The following is a 17138-nucleotide window of genomic DNA, read 5'->3' on the forward strand; positions in this document are numbered from 1 at the left end:
TTCATCATAAGTGAATAAGGTATTTCCTGGGTGCCCGCGGTGCGCAGGGCTCTGCAGCAGGTAGCGGGGGCTCCGGAGCGATGCCCTGATGGAGCGCAGGAGACAAAGACATCCACAGCACAAGGGGGTGACCAGCACTGGGCCCGAAGGGCTCCGGATGGAGGGGATCCGAGCTGACTGCGGGATGAGAACCTACCTCCGCCATTCGGCCCCGCCCCCCCCGCGGGCCCCACCCCTCCTGGCCCCGCCCCTGCCACGCCCCGCGGGCCCCGGGCCCCACCCACCTCCTCGCCCCGCCCGCAGCGGTTTCGGGCGGAAATGCCGTCCCAGGTGGCGTAGCGCTCGGCCTCGCATTTCCGGCAAGAGGACCTCGGCCAGGAGCGCCCGCGGCGGAGGTGAGTGGGCGCGCTGCGGCCCTCCCGCGCGCTCCCGGGGCCAGGGAGGGTGGGGGCTGGGCGGGGGAGCCGGGTGCCCGCTGGCCTCTGCGCGCCTCTGCGTGGGGCGCGCCCGGGCCTCTGTGTGCCCGCCGCGGAGGAGACCGGGGCTTCCTTGCGCTGTGCTCGGCCGCCAGCCGCGCGCGTTTCCCCGGGCATTCGCTGATCTCCAGCGACAAGCGGGGCCTGGACCCCAGCAGGAATCACGCCAGTACGGCTCTGTCGGTGGACAGGCTGCATCCCGCGGGGGGGGGGGGTCTTCGAGTGAGGAGGCGGGCGGTAAACTCGTGAGCGAACGAGGAAACGTCAGGTAGTGGGAGGAGCCATGAGGATGATGAGAGGGCTTTCGAGAGTTCAGCCAAGCAAAGGTCTGTGAAACAAGAGTTCTAGGCAGTGTAAACAGCAGAGAAGGACACAGGCTTGATGTGTTTGACAAACCCCCCGGGGCCAGCGTGGCTGTTGCTGGGGAAGAAAGATGGGAGAATGAGGTCGCAGATGTTTGGCAGAGGCCAGATGGTGGGATGCCTTCCTCGTTGGCCTTCTGAGGAGTTGGGTTAGCTCTGTGAGGACATGGTCTGCTCTCTGTGCTTAAGCCATCTCTCCAGCTGCTTTGTGGGCTCCAGGCAGCAGGGCTGTAGAGGAAGCAGGAATACCAGTTAGGAGGCTTGCAGTCAGTAGGTGAAAAATAATTGTAGCTTAGGCTGTGATGGTGGAGCAGAGGTGAAGAGAAATAGATAGATCAAGAAGTATATCAGAGGTGGAACCTGACAGGCAGGACAGGATTTGAGGAAGGAAAGAGTGGTCAAGGATGACCTCCTCGTCGATTTGGGGTTCAGGCTTAAGTAACCAAGTATATTATGTTGTCATTTACTAATGGCATGAATCAAGGAATTGGCTTGGGATACCCTAAGTTTTTGGTATCTTGAGTGGAGCTACAAAGGTCCTAGTTAGATGTCCTAAACTGGAGATCACAGAAAGGGTTAGGGCTAATGAAAGGAATTTACAAATCATTGGCGTTTTGATTGGTTAGGATGGGATAACGCAAGGTGAAAATTAAGATAAAGAAGCCGGAGTCCAACTCTCAGGCATCCAGTTTGTACAGGTTGGGTTTATGCGGAGGAGCCATTAAAGAAGACCAAGAAGGAGTCCATAAAAGCAGAAAACCCAGGAGACAGTGGTGTGACATCCAAGATTGTTTTCCCAAGAGGAGAAAGTGATCAGTTGTGTAAGATGCTGATGGGAATGGAGACTTGGCCCTTGAAGGGGCAATGTGAAGGAGGATGTGATGACTCAGTGAAGCAGCAGGGACCGGCTGGGGAAGTTTCTCTAAGGGGACGAGGAGGGAGGGGCCTGAGTCCATGCTATTAGCCCACATCAGGTGCTGTACCTGATACCATTGACTCCTCTCCCAGGACACACATGATTTTATCTTCCTCTGCAGTTAGGGAGACCGAGGTCCAGAAGTCAGATAACAGAAAGTGGTAAGTCGAGGAGCCAGGATTTGAGCCTAGATCTTTTTCACTCTAGGCCCACACTTTTAGGTGCTAAACTTCACTGCCCATGTTACAGTTCGGTAAATTAAGGGGAGCTAGGAGCTACCGTGATGCACCAGCCCTACCCTGATGTGGCTCCTGCTCCCAGCTAGACTGCCCCATAAGGAAAGTAAGGCAGACTATGAAATTCCTTTCCTGGGAAAGTGAGATTTGAAAAAGCATTTGTTCTTTTAAGCCTGGTTTCCCTTATTATAAAATAAAGGTGGAGACCTTATAATTACATTTCTCTACCTTCAGTGCTAGGTATACAGAAGTGCTTAATAAGTGCACATTGAGTAAGTGGCTAGATGATTTCCAAGAACGCTTCAAGCTGAGATTGATTTTGTATTTCGGGTTAGGCGACCTTCCAAATGATGATGAGAGAATGAGTGTTGGTAACGTTCAGATGGTGCTCTCTGTGGCTGGGGAAGTCACGGTGACGTAGAGGTGGGGAACCTGGACTGGCTCTTTGAAGGAAGTGCAAGGTTTGAATAGAGGAGGGAGGACATTGCAATGTTGCAGGAGGAACAGCAGCAAAAGCAGAAGGTACGAACAGTTAACACAGAAGGGTGCAGGCCGCCCTGGCTTAGAAGCGTGGGCAGGGGCCATGGGGAGGGACTACCGGGAGAAAGCTCCCTTAGTACCAGCAGGCCCCGTCATCACCCGCGTGATGTTAGCTGTCATTCTCAGCACAGAGCAGTTTTGCCCGCAGGTGACATTTGGCAATGTCTGGAGATACTGTCACTACTTGGGATGAGGGAGAAGGTATGCTATAAGTATCTCTTGGATAGAGAGCAAGAATGCTGCTAAAATTTCCTACAGTGTACAGGACAGGGCCTTCTCTCCACGAGGAAGTGTCTGGCTCCAAATGCCAATTTTGCCAAGGTCGAGCAACCCTGGTCTAGAGGAAAGAATATTGGCCTTGAGCTCTTTTAGACCCCACTCTTCAGCTGTGTTAGCAGGAGTCTTACTGTGGGAGGTGCGGGGAGAAGCAGAGGAAACCATATAGGAGACTAATGCATGTGTCGGGGAGAGGAGATGATGGCTCGGATGGTCGTGGTGACGGTTAGGAGATGTGACCTGGCTTGGGATGTTTTTTGAAGGTAGAGCTGACAGTATTTGTTGACTGAATGTGAGCCGAGAGAAAGAGGAATGAAGGATGAGAACAAAGTTTCTGGGCCGAGCAACTAGGTGAGTGGTGGTGCTGCTGGCTGAGGTGGGAAGAGGAGCAGGTTTGGTGGAGGATGGATGACCCTGGAAAACAGGAGTCGGTTTTGGACAGGCCAGTGTGAGATGCCTGACGTGAGACATCTAAGCGAAGAGGACGAGCAGGCAGTTGGATCTTCTGTAGTTGACGGGGCGGTCAGAGGGAGGGTGCACCGGGCCAGTGTCGGCTCCCAGGAGGCGCTTTAAGGAGCGGGTCACGCAGCACAGTGGTTCTCAACCCCGTGGATGCAACACTCTCTTTTTAATGACAAATAATTTTTTAACCAACCCCTCTTATTATCTTAAAATGAGACTTATGGTTCATAAGAACTGCCTACGCATAATGTTTTAAAAATTGGCAATGCCCTAACCATATAATGTAAAAGAAAAATAAAAGGAAAGTAATTGTTAATTAAGTGCTTCAATACGTAGTTCCTGGGCACAAGGAAACTAGAAGCCGCGTTGGAACAGTCGATGCTGTCGCCGCTCCGTAGAGCCTCTGGGAATGTGTTGGCCGCAGAGCACAGCGCTGCAGCCGTGCCGTGTTGGCAGCGTGAAACCGTGCGTGCTGTGGCTGTAGACGATGTGCTTTTTCCAAACTGGGAGCTCCTGGTACCCTTTTATCAAAGTCAGTTCAGTCTTCCCCCAGTGTACGTGGCAAGTGCATTCTTGGGAATTTTTGTACCTAGTAGAACCATGGAAAAGCTGCTCTGTGCTACCTGTAAAACAGTCAGGTTCTAGGTTCAGGTCATTTTAAGCAGACCTTTCACCTGCAGGAGTGTCAAAGTCATACTGGATGCAAAACACTTCTTAGTTATGTGGACTGTCCCCTCATAGTCCCCACCCACTCAAGCTAGGAGTGTCCCCTCAAAACAGACCACAGGTTTCCAAAGTGGCCCTGAAGAGAACCATGGCTCTAGGGTGTCCTTTGGGTCATGAGCCTTGTGCCAGCTCCCAGTTTGCCTTGGGAAAGGGGAAAGGACCCAGGTTTCTGCAAACTGGTGTAGATGCTCTCTTCAGAAAGGAAGTCAGGGTATGTCTGATCAGATGGTTCTAGGAAGGCTTCAAGAAGGAGGTGGCATCTCAGCAGGGTGGGAACATCTCAAAGCAAGGTGGGAGGAGGGGCGGGCACACAGATGAAGCAGCAGGTGGGGTAATGCTGGGGGGGGGGGGTCTGCCCGGTCTCCTGAGGGCCTGGCACGCCCCGGGCGCTCACTGGGGTCGGCGGGGTGATAGGGAGCCAGGGGGTGGTTTAGTTTGGCAAGACCCTTAGGCAGCCACCGCGTCTGAGGGAGTGGTCGTTAGAGGCTAGGGCAAGGAGGTGTTGGTTTCCTGTGCCATTTTTAACACCAGATTAGTGACCCAATTGAAGACCAGTTAGTTTCCTGGACATCACGTGCCCACTCCACTCTCTTGCATTGAATCATCAAACCATATGAGAACTTAAAAATATGGCGGGTGAGGTGTGGGACTAACATGGACACAGTGGTCCCTGTCTTTGTGGAGCTCACAGCCTCCCAGGGGACACAGACATCCCTCGAATCATCACGCCCTACACCGGGCGAATGGAGGAGAAGTAGGGGAGCTGTGAGAGCAGCCTCGATACCCATCAAGGGGTGGGGTGCCTGAAGAAGCTCCATTTATGCTGGAGGTAAGTAGGATCAGCTGAGGAAGGAGGGAAGGGCAGAGCATTCTGTTCCTTCTGGCAGCAGGAAGGAGCCTGGCGTGTTTGGGGAACTGGAAGGTGGCCTGTGGGAAGAGGGCATAGAGAGCCAGGGGCTGAGCGAGGCTGGCAGGGGCCCCATCAGGCCCTCTTATCTGCTTTGATTTTTATCATAAGAGCACAGGAGGCCACTGAAGGGCTTTAAAGCAGTGGTCTGACGTGATCAGATTTATGTTTGTAAAAGGTCACTTTGATGGCAATTCGTAGAGAACAGCTTGAGATGACAAGAGAGAGAATGTGACGGGGAACTCTGCTGTGAGTGCCTGTGCCGGATGTGGGCTCCTTCTTGTCCTGTATGTTCTGATCTCCCTATGGGACAGGAATGGGGTGGATGCAGCCAGGCGGCCCTCCCTCTGTCCAGGCCACCAGAGCTGCCTTTTCACCCTTCTAGCGTCAGACCTGGGGACCTGTGAGCCGTGCATCTGGTTAACCATGGAGAAGGTCGGCTCAGGCCACCAGCCCCTTAGGTGAGCACTTCGCCGAGGGCTCTGCTGAACATCCTGAATCATGGAGGTGAAGAAGACTCCTCTCACCAGGAGACGTCCCTGTTGAAAGTCGTGGCCCAGCTCGACCAGCTCTTCTGTGGCCTGTCTTCGGGAGGGGTGCCTGCCCCCACTGACGCCGTGCTGGGGAATCGCCGCTGCCACGGATGGGGAGGTGGGCCCTCGACGTGGCCTTTGTGTGGAAGGCGGTGCTGAGTCTGGGGCTGGTCCTTCTTTATTACTGCTTCTCCATCGGCATCACCTTCTACAACAAATGGCTGACAAAGGTAACTTAGCGGCCTGCAGTGCGGGGGGGGGGGTGGGAGGGAGGTGGCTGGGCTACAGTGTCCCTAATATTTAACAACAGGAATGCATGGACTGCAACCAGTCAAACTGGAGGCTTGTCACACTAGCGAGGGGACAGGGCTCTGCAGCCTGCCCTGCCACACCATGATCCCCGGAAGTGTTTGGATTGAGAGGAAATCAGGAAGGGGGAGACTTGGGAGGCTTAAGGCAGCCGCCGTTGACCAACCAATAGAGAAGTAGTTCGGTACTCCAGTGACCGCTCAGCACGTCCGTCCCGGCCCACACTGGCCCTTACCTGGGTGCGGGCTGCAGCCGGCAGGCTGTCGTAGGGGTAGAGACGCCCCCACCCTCTGATTGAGACCTGCTCTGCCACCTGTTCTCTCTGTGACCTCCAAAATGGGGACTAAGTCGCTTCCCAGTAACTGTAATGTGGGCGGAAGCCCCTCGTACGCTGCAAAGCCCTCGTGGAGCACCGAGTTAGCACCACGGCCACCGAGCCGAGGCGGGAGGGAAGAGGCAGCCGGGTGCGGGCGGCACTCTACACCGCCTGCGCCGCCTGTGCTTTGGACCCCATACAGAGCTTCCACTTCCCCCTCTTCATGACAATGCTGCACCTGGCTGTGATCTTCCTGTTCTCGGCCCTGTCCAGGGCGCTGGTTCAGTGCTCCAGCCACAGGGCGCGCGTGGTGCTGAGCTGGACTGACTACCTCAGAAGAGTAGCTCCGACAGGTGTGTGCCCATGGGGGTGGGGGGCGCGGTGGGAGGAGGGTTGTTTGGGAAGCCGTCTTGCCCCCCCCCCATGCTTCCTCACTCTTCTCGTCCTGCCCTTTCCTGTCCCCACTTCTGTCTCTTACGTGCCCCCCACCTGCCTACCCCCCCCCATGCACACCCAGAGAAAGGCCAGTGCGGCGGGGGCTTTGTACTTCCCTCGGCCTTGAACACTGCACCGGGCCGTGCACCAAGGCCTGGAGACAGTGGAGAGCAGGGTGCATCCCTGCCCTTGTGCTGAGCACAAAGGGGACCAATCAAGGCCGGGATGGGCACTGGGTGCTGGGCAGGGTTCCCCAGAGCGAGGCCTGAGCTGGCTGAGAGAGTGGGAGGTGAGTAGGACTGGCCGGTCCTATGACCAGGAGAGGTTTAGTGTACGTGGAGGTCTGAATGGGAACTGAAAGTGTCTCAGGATGCCGAGAGCTCAGCGTTGGGGAGAGTTAGTGGGAGAAATGAGAACTGAGAGGGTGGCAGGGGCAGATCCTGGAGGGCCGGTCCTCCTCTGCGACCCCTCTGTAGCGTTTTCACTAACGGGATCAGCGGGGTCAGATTAATACCCCTCATCACGGGGTGTTCAAAATATTTAACAAGTGGGAATGACACAGGCCCCAGCCAGTCAGAATGGACTACAGCCCAGACGCTGGAGCAGACCCCCCACACACCCCTTTTTTTGGCCAGGAGTCAACCTTTTAGTTGCTGGCTAAAAAGGGAGGGTCCACAGGCCCCAGAGAAAGCCAGGATGAGCGGGGCTAAGTGGGGGCTCTCAGAAGCCTCGCGGAAGTATTCTGACAGCTGGCACCCCCACACCGGCCTGCCATGCCGCATGTCCCGCGGATGCCCCTTGTCTCCACAGCACTGGCAACAGCACTTGACGTGGGCTTGTCCAACTGGAGCTTCCTTTACATCACCGTCTCACTGTGAGTACCGGCCACGCCTCGCCACCTCGCTTCAGGCTTCGGCTCTCTGTCTGTCCTGCTGGCTGTCTGCACGCCTGGCCGATAGCCCAGCCTCGACACCGCCCTCTGGGACCAGCCCTCCTCTCTCAGCCCCGCCCTGACGCCCAGCAGCTGTCCCGAAACTCATCAGCCTCTTTCTTAAGTCGGGTGCAGAGGGGATGCTGCGTCTGCCTGCCAGGTGGCCTAGGGAAGCCGAGGGCTCAGACAAAACGACGACAGCCATGGCAGGGGAGAAAGGGCAGTGCACACAGATGCACAGAGGGGAGGCACAAGTTAGTTCTTATCTCCAATTTTGTGCTTCAGAGAGCACAGCCCCTGCCTTCTCTTTTTCTCCTCCTCCCATCCTTCCTTCCTCATTCTGGTCTCCACTGAGGGGTAGATAATAATAGGTCTCTGTGAGCTCACTGTCAGACCTGCAGCCTTGCACCCTGTGATAATCAGAGGCCTGTTAGTCATAGATTTCTTCCGATTAAAGGTCACGCACCAGCCCAGATGACTCAGGCCACCTTGTTTTGGTTTTTTGTACCCTGATTGCCCTGCTGCCCTCAGCAGAGCCAGTTGCCCTCCAGGAGGTCAGGGAGCTCCCCCCTTTTCTCGCCCACTGATTGTGCTGTGGGCTCCTTTCACGATGGCAAGTCTGAGCCCCAGGCTCCAGCGGTGCATTGTGGTGATTTTTGCTTCCAGGTACACAATGACCAAATCCTCAGCCGTGCTCTTCATCTTGATCTTCTCTCTGATCTTCAAGCTGGAGGAGCTGGTGAGGCCCCAGCTTCCCTTTTGTCCCTGCTGCCCCCGCAGACGCCAGGAATAAAAAGGGGGATATGAGCTGTGGTTTGTCACTGTGCGACAAGAGACAAGCCCAGCCCAGGTGGCAGAAATTCCCGTCACTGAGGAACGACCTAGGATTCAGCACTACTGACAGTTTTTAGAAAGCCAGTGTGGCAGGCAGGGGCAACGACCAAGTGAGAAGGATTCAAGGACGAGGGTCAGGTCAGGCGGGGGCCTGGAGGCTCCCCGCTGTGCAGGGCAGCACCTTTTGTTTGCCAGTACAGGGGAGGCAGCGAGGCCACTTGGGGACCAAGGGCAGCCACAGGAAAGCACGTCAGTGTTTTAGGTCGGGTAGGGGTGTTGGGTATGTGGCAGCTGAATGTCAGCTCTGCAAACATGGGTGAGAAGGAACTGCCCAGAACCTGCCAGGTGGTGGGGAAAACGGGCAGCCGAGATGGCTGCTGACCCCCACATTCCAGGTTTGATGACCTCAAGACCCCCAAGTCAGTTGCCACTGCTCCCCATTCCAATAGCGTGCGGCTCTGGTCCTGGTGGTCCTCCTTATCGCCGGGGGCCTCTTCATGTTCACCTACAAGTCCACGCAGTTCAACATGGAGGGCTTTGCCTTGGTGCTGGGGGCCTCGTTCATTGGTGGCATTCGCTGGACCCTTACCCAGATGCTTCTGCAGAAGGCGGAACTTGGTGAGAGAGGGTCCTGGGCACCAGGTGGGGTGGAGGCAGGCCAGGCCAGGCCTGACAGCTTGCCCATGTCCCCATCCTACAGGACTCCAGAACCCCATTGACACCATGTTCCACCTGCAGCCGCTCATGTTTCTCGGGCTCTTCCCTCTCTTTGCCATATTTGAAGGTAGGTTGGGGCATCTCAGTGCAACAGATTGCTAATCCCTGCTCTGAGCCGAACACGGTGGTAGTTGTAGAAGATGCAGAGATCAAAGATGCAGCCCCTCCCCTGGCAGTGCCCAGGGGCTGGACAGACACTTTAACTGAGCAACTAGAATCTAGCATGATAAACGCTGTGTAGAAAGTGTGTATTAAGTACAGCAGATGACCGTGACAGTGAATGTGTACAGCTCAAAAGGTGTGTCGGGATTGTTCTATTTATTTTAAATATATTCACTCTTTAATATTCTCCAAAACCCTGCATGGCAGTAGTGTTAGTATACCCATTGGCAGGTGGAAGAAACTGAGGTAGAGAGCAATAAAGATAACCTTGCCCCAGGCCCCATGGCTCCAGAGTCCCTCATAACTATTATGCTGCGTCCTGCATCTTAGAAGGAGCAGAGGGTCAGGAGTTGTCTCAGGATGCTAGGGTGGAAAGGCGAGTCAGAAGGCTTCCCAGACGTGTATTCGAGTATTCAGAGGATGAATGAGACTTTGACAGGCCCTTGGGGGCGGCACAGACCAGGAAGTGGGAACCGTAGGCTCAGATGTGTCAAGTGTGTGCTGGATTGGCTGGGTGCGCATTTCTGGAGCGGGGGTTGGGGGCTTGGGGGCAGCCTGTCATTTCTCAGAGAAGCTGAAAGGCCTAGGCCTGGAGGTACAGCGTCACATCCCTTTCTCCGATGTTTTGGGATTAGTCTTTGTCCCAGTCTGTTTATCCTTCCTCCCAGAGTCCCTTCTGTCCTCAGGGTCATTACGGAAAATTCTGTCCACATCCATTTAAGTTTCAAGCAGTGAAGCATCTGGAACCTCTCTGAGAAAATTATTCTGCAGCCCCGTTGTCCAGGAAACTTCTGTTCTGCAGCCTCATTTTTTTACCTTTTAAAAATCTCCCCGTTTTTTCATTGTGGCCCCCTGTACCAAACGCCACACTCTCCCTCCCTCCCTCCCTGGGCATTTACACCATTCCCCATCCCTGTAAACCCTCAGCCAAAAGCCCCTGGTAGTCGTCACTTAGCAGAGCTGCGTGGATTTAGCTCCTCTAATCTTTTCTGGTAAATTAATCCCCCAAGCGCCTTCATTACTTATGTTGCTTTCCCCGAATTCCCTTCAATTTGCCGACGCCTCTGCAGTACTGCTGAGCCCAGCACCAGACAAGGTGGCCTATGTCGGGAGGCTGTTTGCCTGAGGTGGGGGCACTGTCACTGTTTCCTCGGTCCTTCCCTCCAAAACAATCTCTTAAGTCTTCGGCCAGCCTCCTGTTCCCACAGGTGTGTCCTTTGTGCCTCATTCAGGGATCACTTCACACCTTAAAGGGACCTTTCCTGCAGGGGGGGACAGCAGTCATCTCTTGGATGGACAGCGTTGCAGAACCAGGAACCCTCTGAAAGTTGGGTGCATGGATGCTTGTGTGGGTGTCTCTGGAACAAGGGACCATGGCATTTGTCGTATATTTATATGCAGTGTTTGCTTTTTGAGAACTGTTCATGAAATTATACCATCTGTTTGAGAAACACTGGTCTAGTCCCAACCCTTCCATGTTGCTAGTGGGGAAACTGCTTCAGGAAGGGGCGTCTTGGCAAGTCCCACAGCTCTGTAATGGCAAAGCCTGGATGGAAATGGCGAAGGATGATCGTAAGGGTGGAGTTTTGTCCCCGCCTGAAAGTGAGAACTAGGGACTCCCCAAGTGAACCAGGACATCAGCCGTCCTCACTTGATGGGCTGCCCCACCTCTCTTTGGCCCACTAGTTATCACAGCTGCAAAGGCCACATGAAGTCACCAGCTCCGCCCCTCCTCCCCATGGAGGGTGGGGAGCTGCCTGTGAAAGAGCAGCGCGCCTCAGTGGTTTTCTCTGCCGCGCCCGCTTCCTCCGCTCAACCCAGAGCCTGCACAGCCCCTCCCACCACTTCCCATCAGATCTCCGGCCGGCTCTGGCAGCCATCGCTGCTTCCCCGGTGTCCCCCTGCGTGGGCTCCTCCCATCCTTCTCCTCAGGTCCTCAGTCAGCAGGTGTCAGGAAGGACGCTCTGCGGGCTCTGCGCTGCCCGACAGCGGCAGATCTCAGCGGGCTGCTGGGAGGGCGGGGCCGCCGGGGCGGGCACACCCAGGACGTGGCCGCCCCTCTCTTCCCTCATTGCTTTCAGGTCTCCATTTGTCCACATCTGAGAAAATCTTCCGTTTCCAAGACACAGGGCCGCTCCTGCGGGTACTCGGGAGCCTCTTCCTCGGTGGGATTCTTGCCTTTGGTTTGGGCTTCTCTGAGTTCCTCCTGGTCTCCAGAACCTCCAGCCTCACTCTCTCCATTGCCGGCATTTTTAAGGTACAGACTGGGGGTGACCCCAGTCCTGTCGTAGAGGGTAGCCTCCTGAGGGTTTTTCTCAGCAGGAGCTCCTGTCCCAGCTCCTGCACTCAGGGCCTCCGGAGAAGACGCAGAAGTGCCTCATTAGGGTGCCAAGTGCCACGTTCTCTTCTGGTCCCCTCGCATCCTCACTGCGCCCTGTGGGTGGGGTGGTCATCAGACATGAAGAGCTGCTCCTACTGAAGAGAACACAGCGTGGTGGCCGAGCTGGCATGCAGAGCCGGGTCGGACTCCTCTAGGCCTGGGAAGCATTTATAATTACCAGGAATGCCAACCCTGGTCATTTGGCAGCAGCCTGAAGCCCCATCCAGACTGATCAGTAAAAAGTCCTGTGATGGGCAGTGTCTGCATGGGCTCAGCCAGGGATGCGTGTGTCCTGAGTGCCCTGCGTTTGCCTGTCCTGCCTTTCCCGCCGCCTTGCCCCTCCTCTCCTCACATGCCCCCTCCCTCCCCGACCATCTCGCCCTCCTCCCTGATCGGGGAGGGCGACTGCCCTGACCAGGTGACGCTGACGCTGGAGCAGTGTTGCCCAAAAGCAGAAATGTAGGTGTCCCCGAGGGTCTTCTGGTTGCCAGCCACGTACGAGATACAAGCTGTGGTTCTCAGAATGAATTATCTCGCAGTGCTGTTTGCAGTCACTGTGTATGCTGAACCCCGGGACCAGTGAGTGTCCTGTAGACCCTAGTGTGACCGCATTCTCCCTGGTGGCTGAGAGCGCTCCAACTGTAGGTGCCTTCTAGAAGGGCAGCTCTCCTTCATTCCCGTGGACACACTGGATTTGGTTTACCTCTTAATTCTGACAGAATTCTGTGAAAAGCGGCTCCTTTGCTGCATCTCAGCAACAAAGGGAGAGAAGTGTTACAGGCGGGCCTGGTCCTCTGAGCCTGTGGAAGCTTCCCCTGCCTCGGCCTGGGAGTTTGGGCGGGGCTGGCTCCTTCCTGCGGGTATGCCCAGTGCCTTAGCCCTCCACGTTCCTCCTCACAAAGGGGCCAGTTCCTGCTGATCACCTCCTTCCTGCTTCTCTGCCCACAGGAAGTCTGCACTTTACTGTTGGCAGCTCATCTGCTGGGTGATCAGATCAGCCTCCTGAACTGGCTGGGCTTTGCCCTCTGCCTCTCAGGCATATCCCTGCATGTCGCCCTCAAAGCCCTCCACTCCAAAGGTAACTGGAGCCCCCTTCGGGAGCCTGTGTTCCGATGACTTTCTCCCCATGACTGGACTCTCAGCCCCTCTGATTTCCCTTCGACCCAGCCCTGCCGTGAAGAAGCAAGTGGCTCTCAACTTGCCTAGAGCGGTCCTAGTCCGGTTGCTGTCTGTGCAGTTCGGCTGCCTCTGCATCGGCTGGTCCCTAATTCAGGAAGTGTGCCTGGTGGTTCTACCGCCGCCACTCCTAAGACGCAGGGGTCATCTCTAGGGAGTTGGTGGGGGAGCCTGGGTGACTCAGTACACATTCACATCAGGGCACACCAGGCAGCCATTATTAGCTGTAACTAGTCTCTCTCTGTCCCCAGGTGATGGCCCTAAACCCGTGAAGGGTCTGGGCTCCACCCCTGACCTGGAGTTGCTGCTCCGGAGCAGCCAGCCAGAGGAGGATGACAATGGGGAGGAAGAGAAGGAGTACTTCGTGGCCCAGGGATAGCAGCTGCCAGCCAGGGGAGCAGCTTGGAAGCAGGCCACTCCCCAACCTTATACCGGATGGCAGTTTGGGGACCCAGGTGGCTCCTCACAGCAGCTGGGAGCAATGAGCCAGGAGTGTCCAGGCTGGGCCTCGGATAGCACATGACCACGTGGTGGGATTGGGTCAAGGAGTTGGTCAAACAGAGGGGTGGGCGCCTAGCCAGCCTTGGACCTGGCGAGAGCAGGGCCCACGCTGTGCTGGAGTTGCAGCGGGAGAAAGGAAGGCTGTTCTCAACCGCGTGCCAGGCTCTGGCTGCCAAGATTGTGATTTCAGAGGCATAACAGGCTTCTAAGGAGACTGGGTTTGGGCTATGGAGCATTTGGGAAGCGGGGGATGGAGAGGCCGGGGCCTCATCACCTGCACAGCATCTTTTCTCAGAGAGCAGATCTATTTATAGTTTGGAAATAAAGGGTTTACAGTCCACTGGCCACCTCGTGTTGCCTGGAGCTGTCGGGGTGGAGAGGGGCAGACCAGGCCTGGCATCTCTCCTTCTGCCTGCCTGGGGCCTTCCTCAGGTGGACTGGTCATACTGCAGGCGTCCACATCACTGTGCTCCTGTTCGAGCTGCCGGACCCTCCCTTGGGGCCCCACCACACCTGCAGGCAGGAAAGAAAGTAATGTGTACCGAGTACCATATTCCAGGGACTTCAATGTTTTCACATCCTCGATTTGAAGCCTTACTGTCACTCACTAGCTATGTGACCTTAAATTACTTAACCTTTCTGTCCCACAATCTTTTCATATATGAAATGGGGGTTACGATTATCTCAGAATCGTTCTGAACATTGAGTCAATATGGGTAACAGATTAAATGTTATGTAAGTGTTTATTTTGAAAATCCTTTTAACATCCATGGAACTAAGGCCCTATGTGACTGGCCAAGCTAGGATTCTGGCCAGGTCTGTGTGCCTGTATGTCCATGGAACGTTCATGGACGGGTTATGGGTGTCTGGGACCTGGGCCTTCTACTCACCTACGTTGGACAAGTCACGCTGCCCCTCGAGACTGCAGTCTTCATAAAATGGGGAGGGAGGAGCCCGGTCGCAGCTGCGATGCACTGTGGTTCTGAAGCCTGGCCAGCTCCTGCAAGCCGGACCCCTGGGTTGGGAGGGTGCTCGCTGCTGGCTGCAGGGCCGTCTCTTTCCAGGCCGAGGTGCTTTTAGGCACTCGCAGCAGGTGGCGCCCTTGCACCATGCAGCGACTCGGAACTGCCAGGCCTGCCATGGCTGCGTGTCTAGGCAGGGGGCCTTGCGAGAGTGCAGTGGGTGTGTGCGGGCGGCGAGTGAGATGGGGCTTGCTACGAATTGTTCACATCGGAGCTTTGAAAACTCTTCAGCCCAGAGAACATCAATTCTTGAGGAACAGAGTTGGCAAACTCTACAAAGGGCCAGTAGTAAATATTTTCCAGTCGGGGGGCACATGGTCTCTGTTTTAGCTACTCGGCTCTGCCATTGTGGCCAGAAAGCTGCCACAGACACGGAGACAGAATCAAAAGGCCACAGTTATGTTCTCGTGAAACCTTATTTACAAAATTAAGATTCGGCTCGTTGGCTGCAGTTTGTCAACCTTTGCCATAGAAGAGTCCCACTCGCAGTCTGGCAGGGAAACAGCGGCATAGGAAGGGCAGCGACTCGCCGGAGAACCTCAGAGCCTCTGGGCTCAGGAGGGATCAACCGAGATTTGCCTCCAGTTCCCAGTGCAGATTTCGCAAGTAGAGGTGTGGCACCAGGGGCCCCATCGAGGTGGTGGTGCCTTATCTGGCTCCTGCCCCTCTGCCCTGCTTGGATTCTGCAAGCTCGGAGGCCAGGATTAAAGGAAGCTTGTGCTCCACACTAGATGACATGAGGAGAACCAGCAAAGAGGAGGGGCCAGGGCCTCTCACCTGTGCCTGAGGCTGCTTGGGATGCAGGATGCTTGGGCAGCCAGAGGGCCTGCCAGAGCCCCGCTGGCTCAGGTGGATGAGAGCTTCCTATCTACTCCCCCATCGTCCCCCTCTCCCCACAGAGGGAGCAAGGGCTGCTGTCTGGTGCAGTAATTACAGGGTACAGAGCAGGGGGCCCTTGCTGCCTGTGTGTTGGGTTCAATGACAGCCCCTCACTTAGCAGCAATTACCAGCCGATCCTAGAGGAGGGCTCCCTCCCCTTTTCCCCCTCCCTGCCTGCCCAATCATCTGGCCTCCCAGGCGAGATAGTGTCCACCCTCAGCTTTGAGCCCTAGAAGCACCCATGCTGTCTGCAGCCATTGCATCTCAGCCGCAGTGTTGCTATGGCAACTCGGTGCTTGCACAGGTTGCGGGAAGCTGAGGATGTGACTTGTCTCTCCAAAGCTGCGCTGTCTATCCCCACGCACCCTACAGCTCCAAGGCTTCTGCAGAGGAGGGAAGCAGGGCGGACCTGCAGGTTTGAGTTTTAAGTGCTTACATGCCCACTGACTCCCAGGAGCCTCCCGCGGAAGGAAGGTCATTGCCCCCAATATATGAGGATGTCTGCAGTTGAGGGTGAGAACGAGCTGGAGTTGGCCTGTGGGAGAGACCTGAGACGGCAGGCAGGGCCTGGAATGCCTTCATCGTCATTCTGGTCCCCTTCTCTGCCGTGAGGGCTCAGGAGATCACCTCCATCTGCTTCTGCTCCGTTCTGCTGAGAAAAACTGGAAAATCACAGTGGCTTGAGAGTAGTTACATGAAACCAAGAGAATTGTTTCTGTGGCACTTGCCACAGCTTTCTGCATCGTAGACTAATGATAGACTGAGTTGAGTCCCCAATTTACAGACCAGAGAACTGAGGGTGGGGACCCCCAGATTATCCACTTGGGTCAGCAGCATTCAGTGAGTGCTGTGTGCACATGTGGTAAACTTGGGGTAGAGACATTCGTCCTTGGAGAGATGGCCAATGGGGCCATCCTTCCTCCTGGCCCAGGGAAGTGTTGAGGAAGGGCACCAGGGAAACAGAACACAATGGACCATTTGCTGGGCACCCTCTAGGCTTATCAAATAGGTTCTTTAATCCCTAAAGCCCAGTGCAGTAGGAATTGATTGTACCTATTTCATAGCTGTGGAAACAGCTCATGGAGGTTAAGCATGACAGTGGCTGAAAGCATGCCTCGGGGGCTCCAGCAGGCTTGCATTCACACCGCGGCCCTGTGATTAGCTGTGTGTCCTGTGCATGTCGCTGGTCCCCTCTGAGCCCGTTCCCTCGTCTGTAAAGCAGGAATCATAATGCTTATCTCCTAATGAAGCTATTGCGAAGATGAAATAACTATGTAAAGCAGTAGCACAGTGCTGGGCACATAGTAATAGCCTCTCAGTAAATGTCGGCAACGGGATGTGCCTGGGTGACAGAGCGAGTGAGAGGAGGGACCAGCATTGGAGTCCTGGCCTTTCGAGGTCACCATCCTTGCTATAATGCCCGGCACACTGAGGCACTTAAGAGATATTTGTTCTGTAATAGAATTTCCAACTGTGGGAAGTAGGGATTTTCTAAGACCTGGGAACGAGCCTCACTTCTAAACAATTTGCCCACTGCCACCACCCATTCCCGCCGCCTCCAGCCCCCCAGCCATTCCCTTGACCTTCACCCTCACCACACAGCCCTTACATCAGCCAGGCCCCTTTGCCCCTGCTTTGTAGTAACCAATTAGCTTAACTTCCGTTCCCATGGTTATCAGCAGTTTCGTTGGCAACTAGTGTATTTCCCAGAAACAGACCCACAGCCTTGGTCCTGCTGGCATCTCGCTGGTGGGGTGGTCCCTTTTTCCTGGGTGTCTGATGAGAATTCTCTTGCTAGGACAGCAGAGGGGCAGAACAGAGGACCAGGAGAAAATGCATTAAAATGCATTCAGGAAATGTTTCTGGAGCATCTGCAACGTGCTCTGCCCAGTAGAGCTGCTGGAGGTGCAGAAGTCATTGAAGATGCCGTCGCTGCCTGCAAGGAACTTCTGTAGGGCCTTCTAATCCAGTAGGTTCCCTGGGAAGTAGACTCAGATGGAGATTAGCGTGTAGGACATTGTTTAGGAAGTGTTCCTGGAAAG

General features: G+C 55.4%; 1 protein-coding gene across 4 annotated transcripts; it reads left to right on the plus strand.

Moving 5' to 3' along the window:
• The first annotated feature begins 294 nt into the window (after positions 1 to 294).
• On the plus strand, positions 295 to 13939 carry SLC35C2 (solute carrier family 35 member C2). 4 transcript variants are annotated; one of them, XM_016121241.2, is made up of 10 exons: positions 295 to 395; positions 5287 to 5664; positions 6262 to 6412; positions 7305 to 7368; positions 8092 to 8164; positions 8709 to 8877; positions 8960 to 9043; positions 11220 to 11395; positions 12467 to 12596; positions 12946 to 13939. In XM_016121241.2, the coding sequence occupies exons 2-10, from the start codon at positions 5545 to 5547 to the stop codon at positions 13071 to 13073; spliced, it is 1095 nt and encodes a 364-aa protein (XP_015976727.2). In that variant the 5' UTR covers positions 295 to 395; positions 5287 to 5544; the 3' UTR covers positions 13074 to 13939. The 4 variants fall into 4 exon arrangements, with proteins under 4 accessions (XP_015976727.2, XP_036085229.1, XP_015976728.2 ...); XM_036229336.1 differs by lacking the exon at positions 295 to 395 and adding an exon at positions 2237 to 3157; XM_016121242.2 differs by lacking the exon at positions 295 to 395 and adding an exon at positions 4439 to 4823.
• Positions 13940 to 17138: the final 3199 nt, after the last annotated feature.

This window comes from Rousettus aegyptiacus, unplaced genomic scaffold (genome assembly GCF_014176215.1).
Source record: "Rousettus aegyptiacus isolate mRouAeg1 unplaced genomic scaffold, mRouAeg1.p scaffold_m13_p_12, whole genome shotgun sequence".
Lineage (NCBI taxonomy): Eukaryota > Metazoa > Chordata > Mammalia > Chiroptera > Pteropodidae > Rousettus > Rousettus aegyptiacus.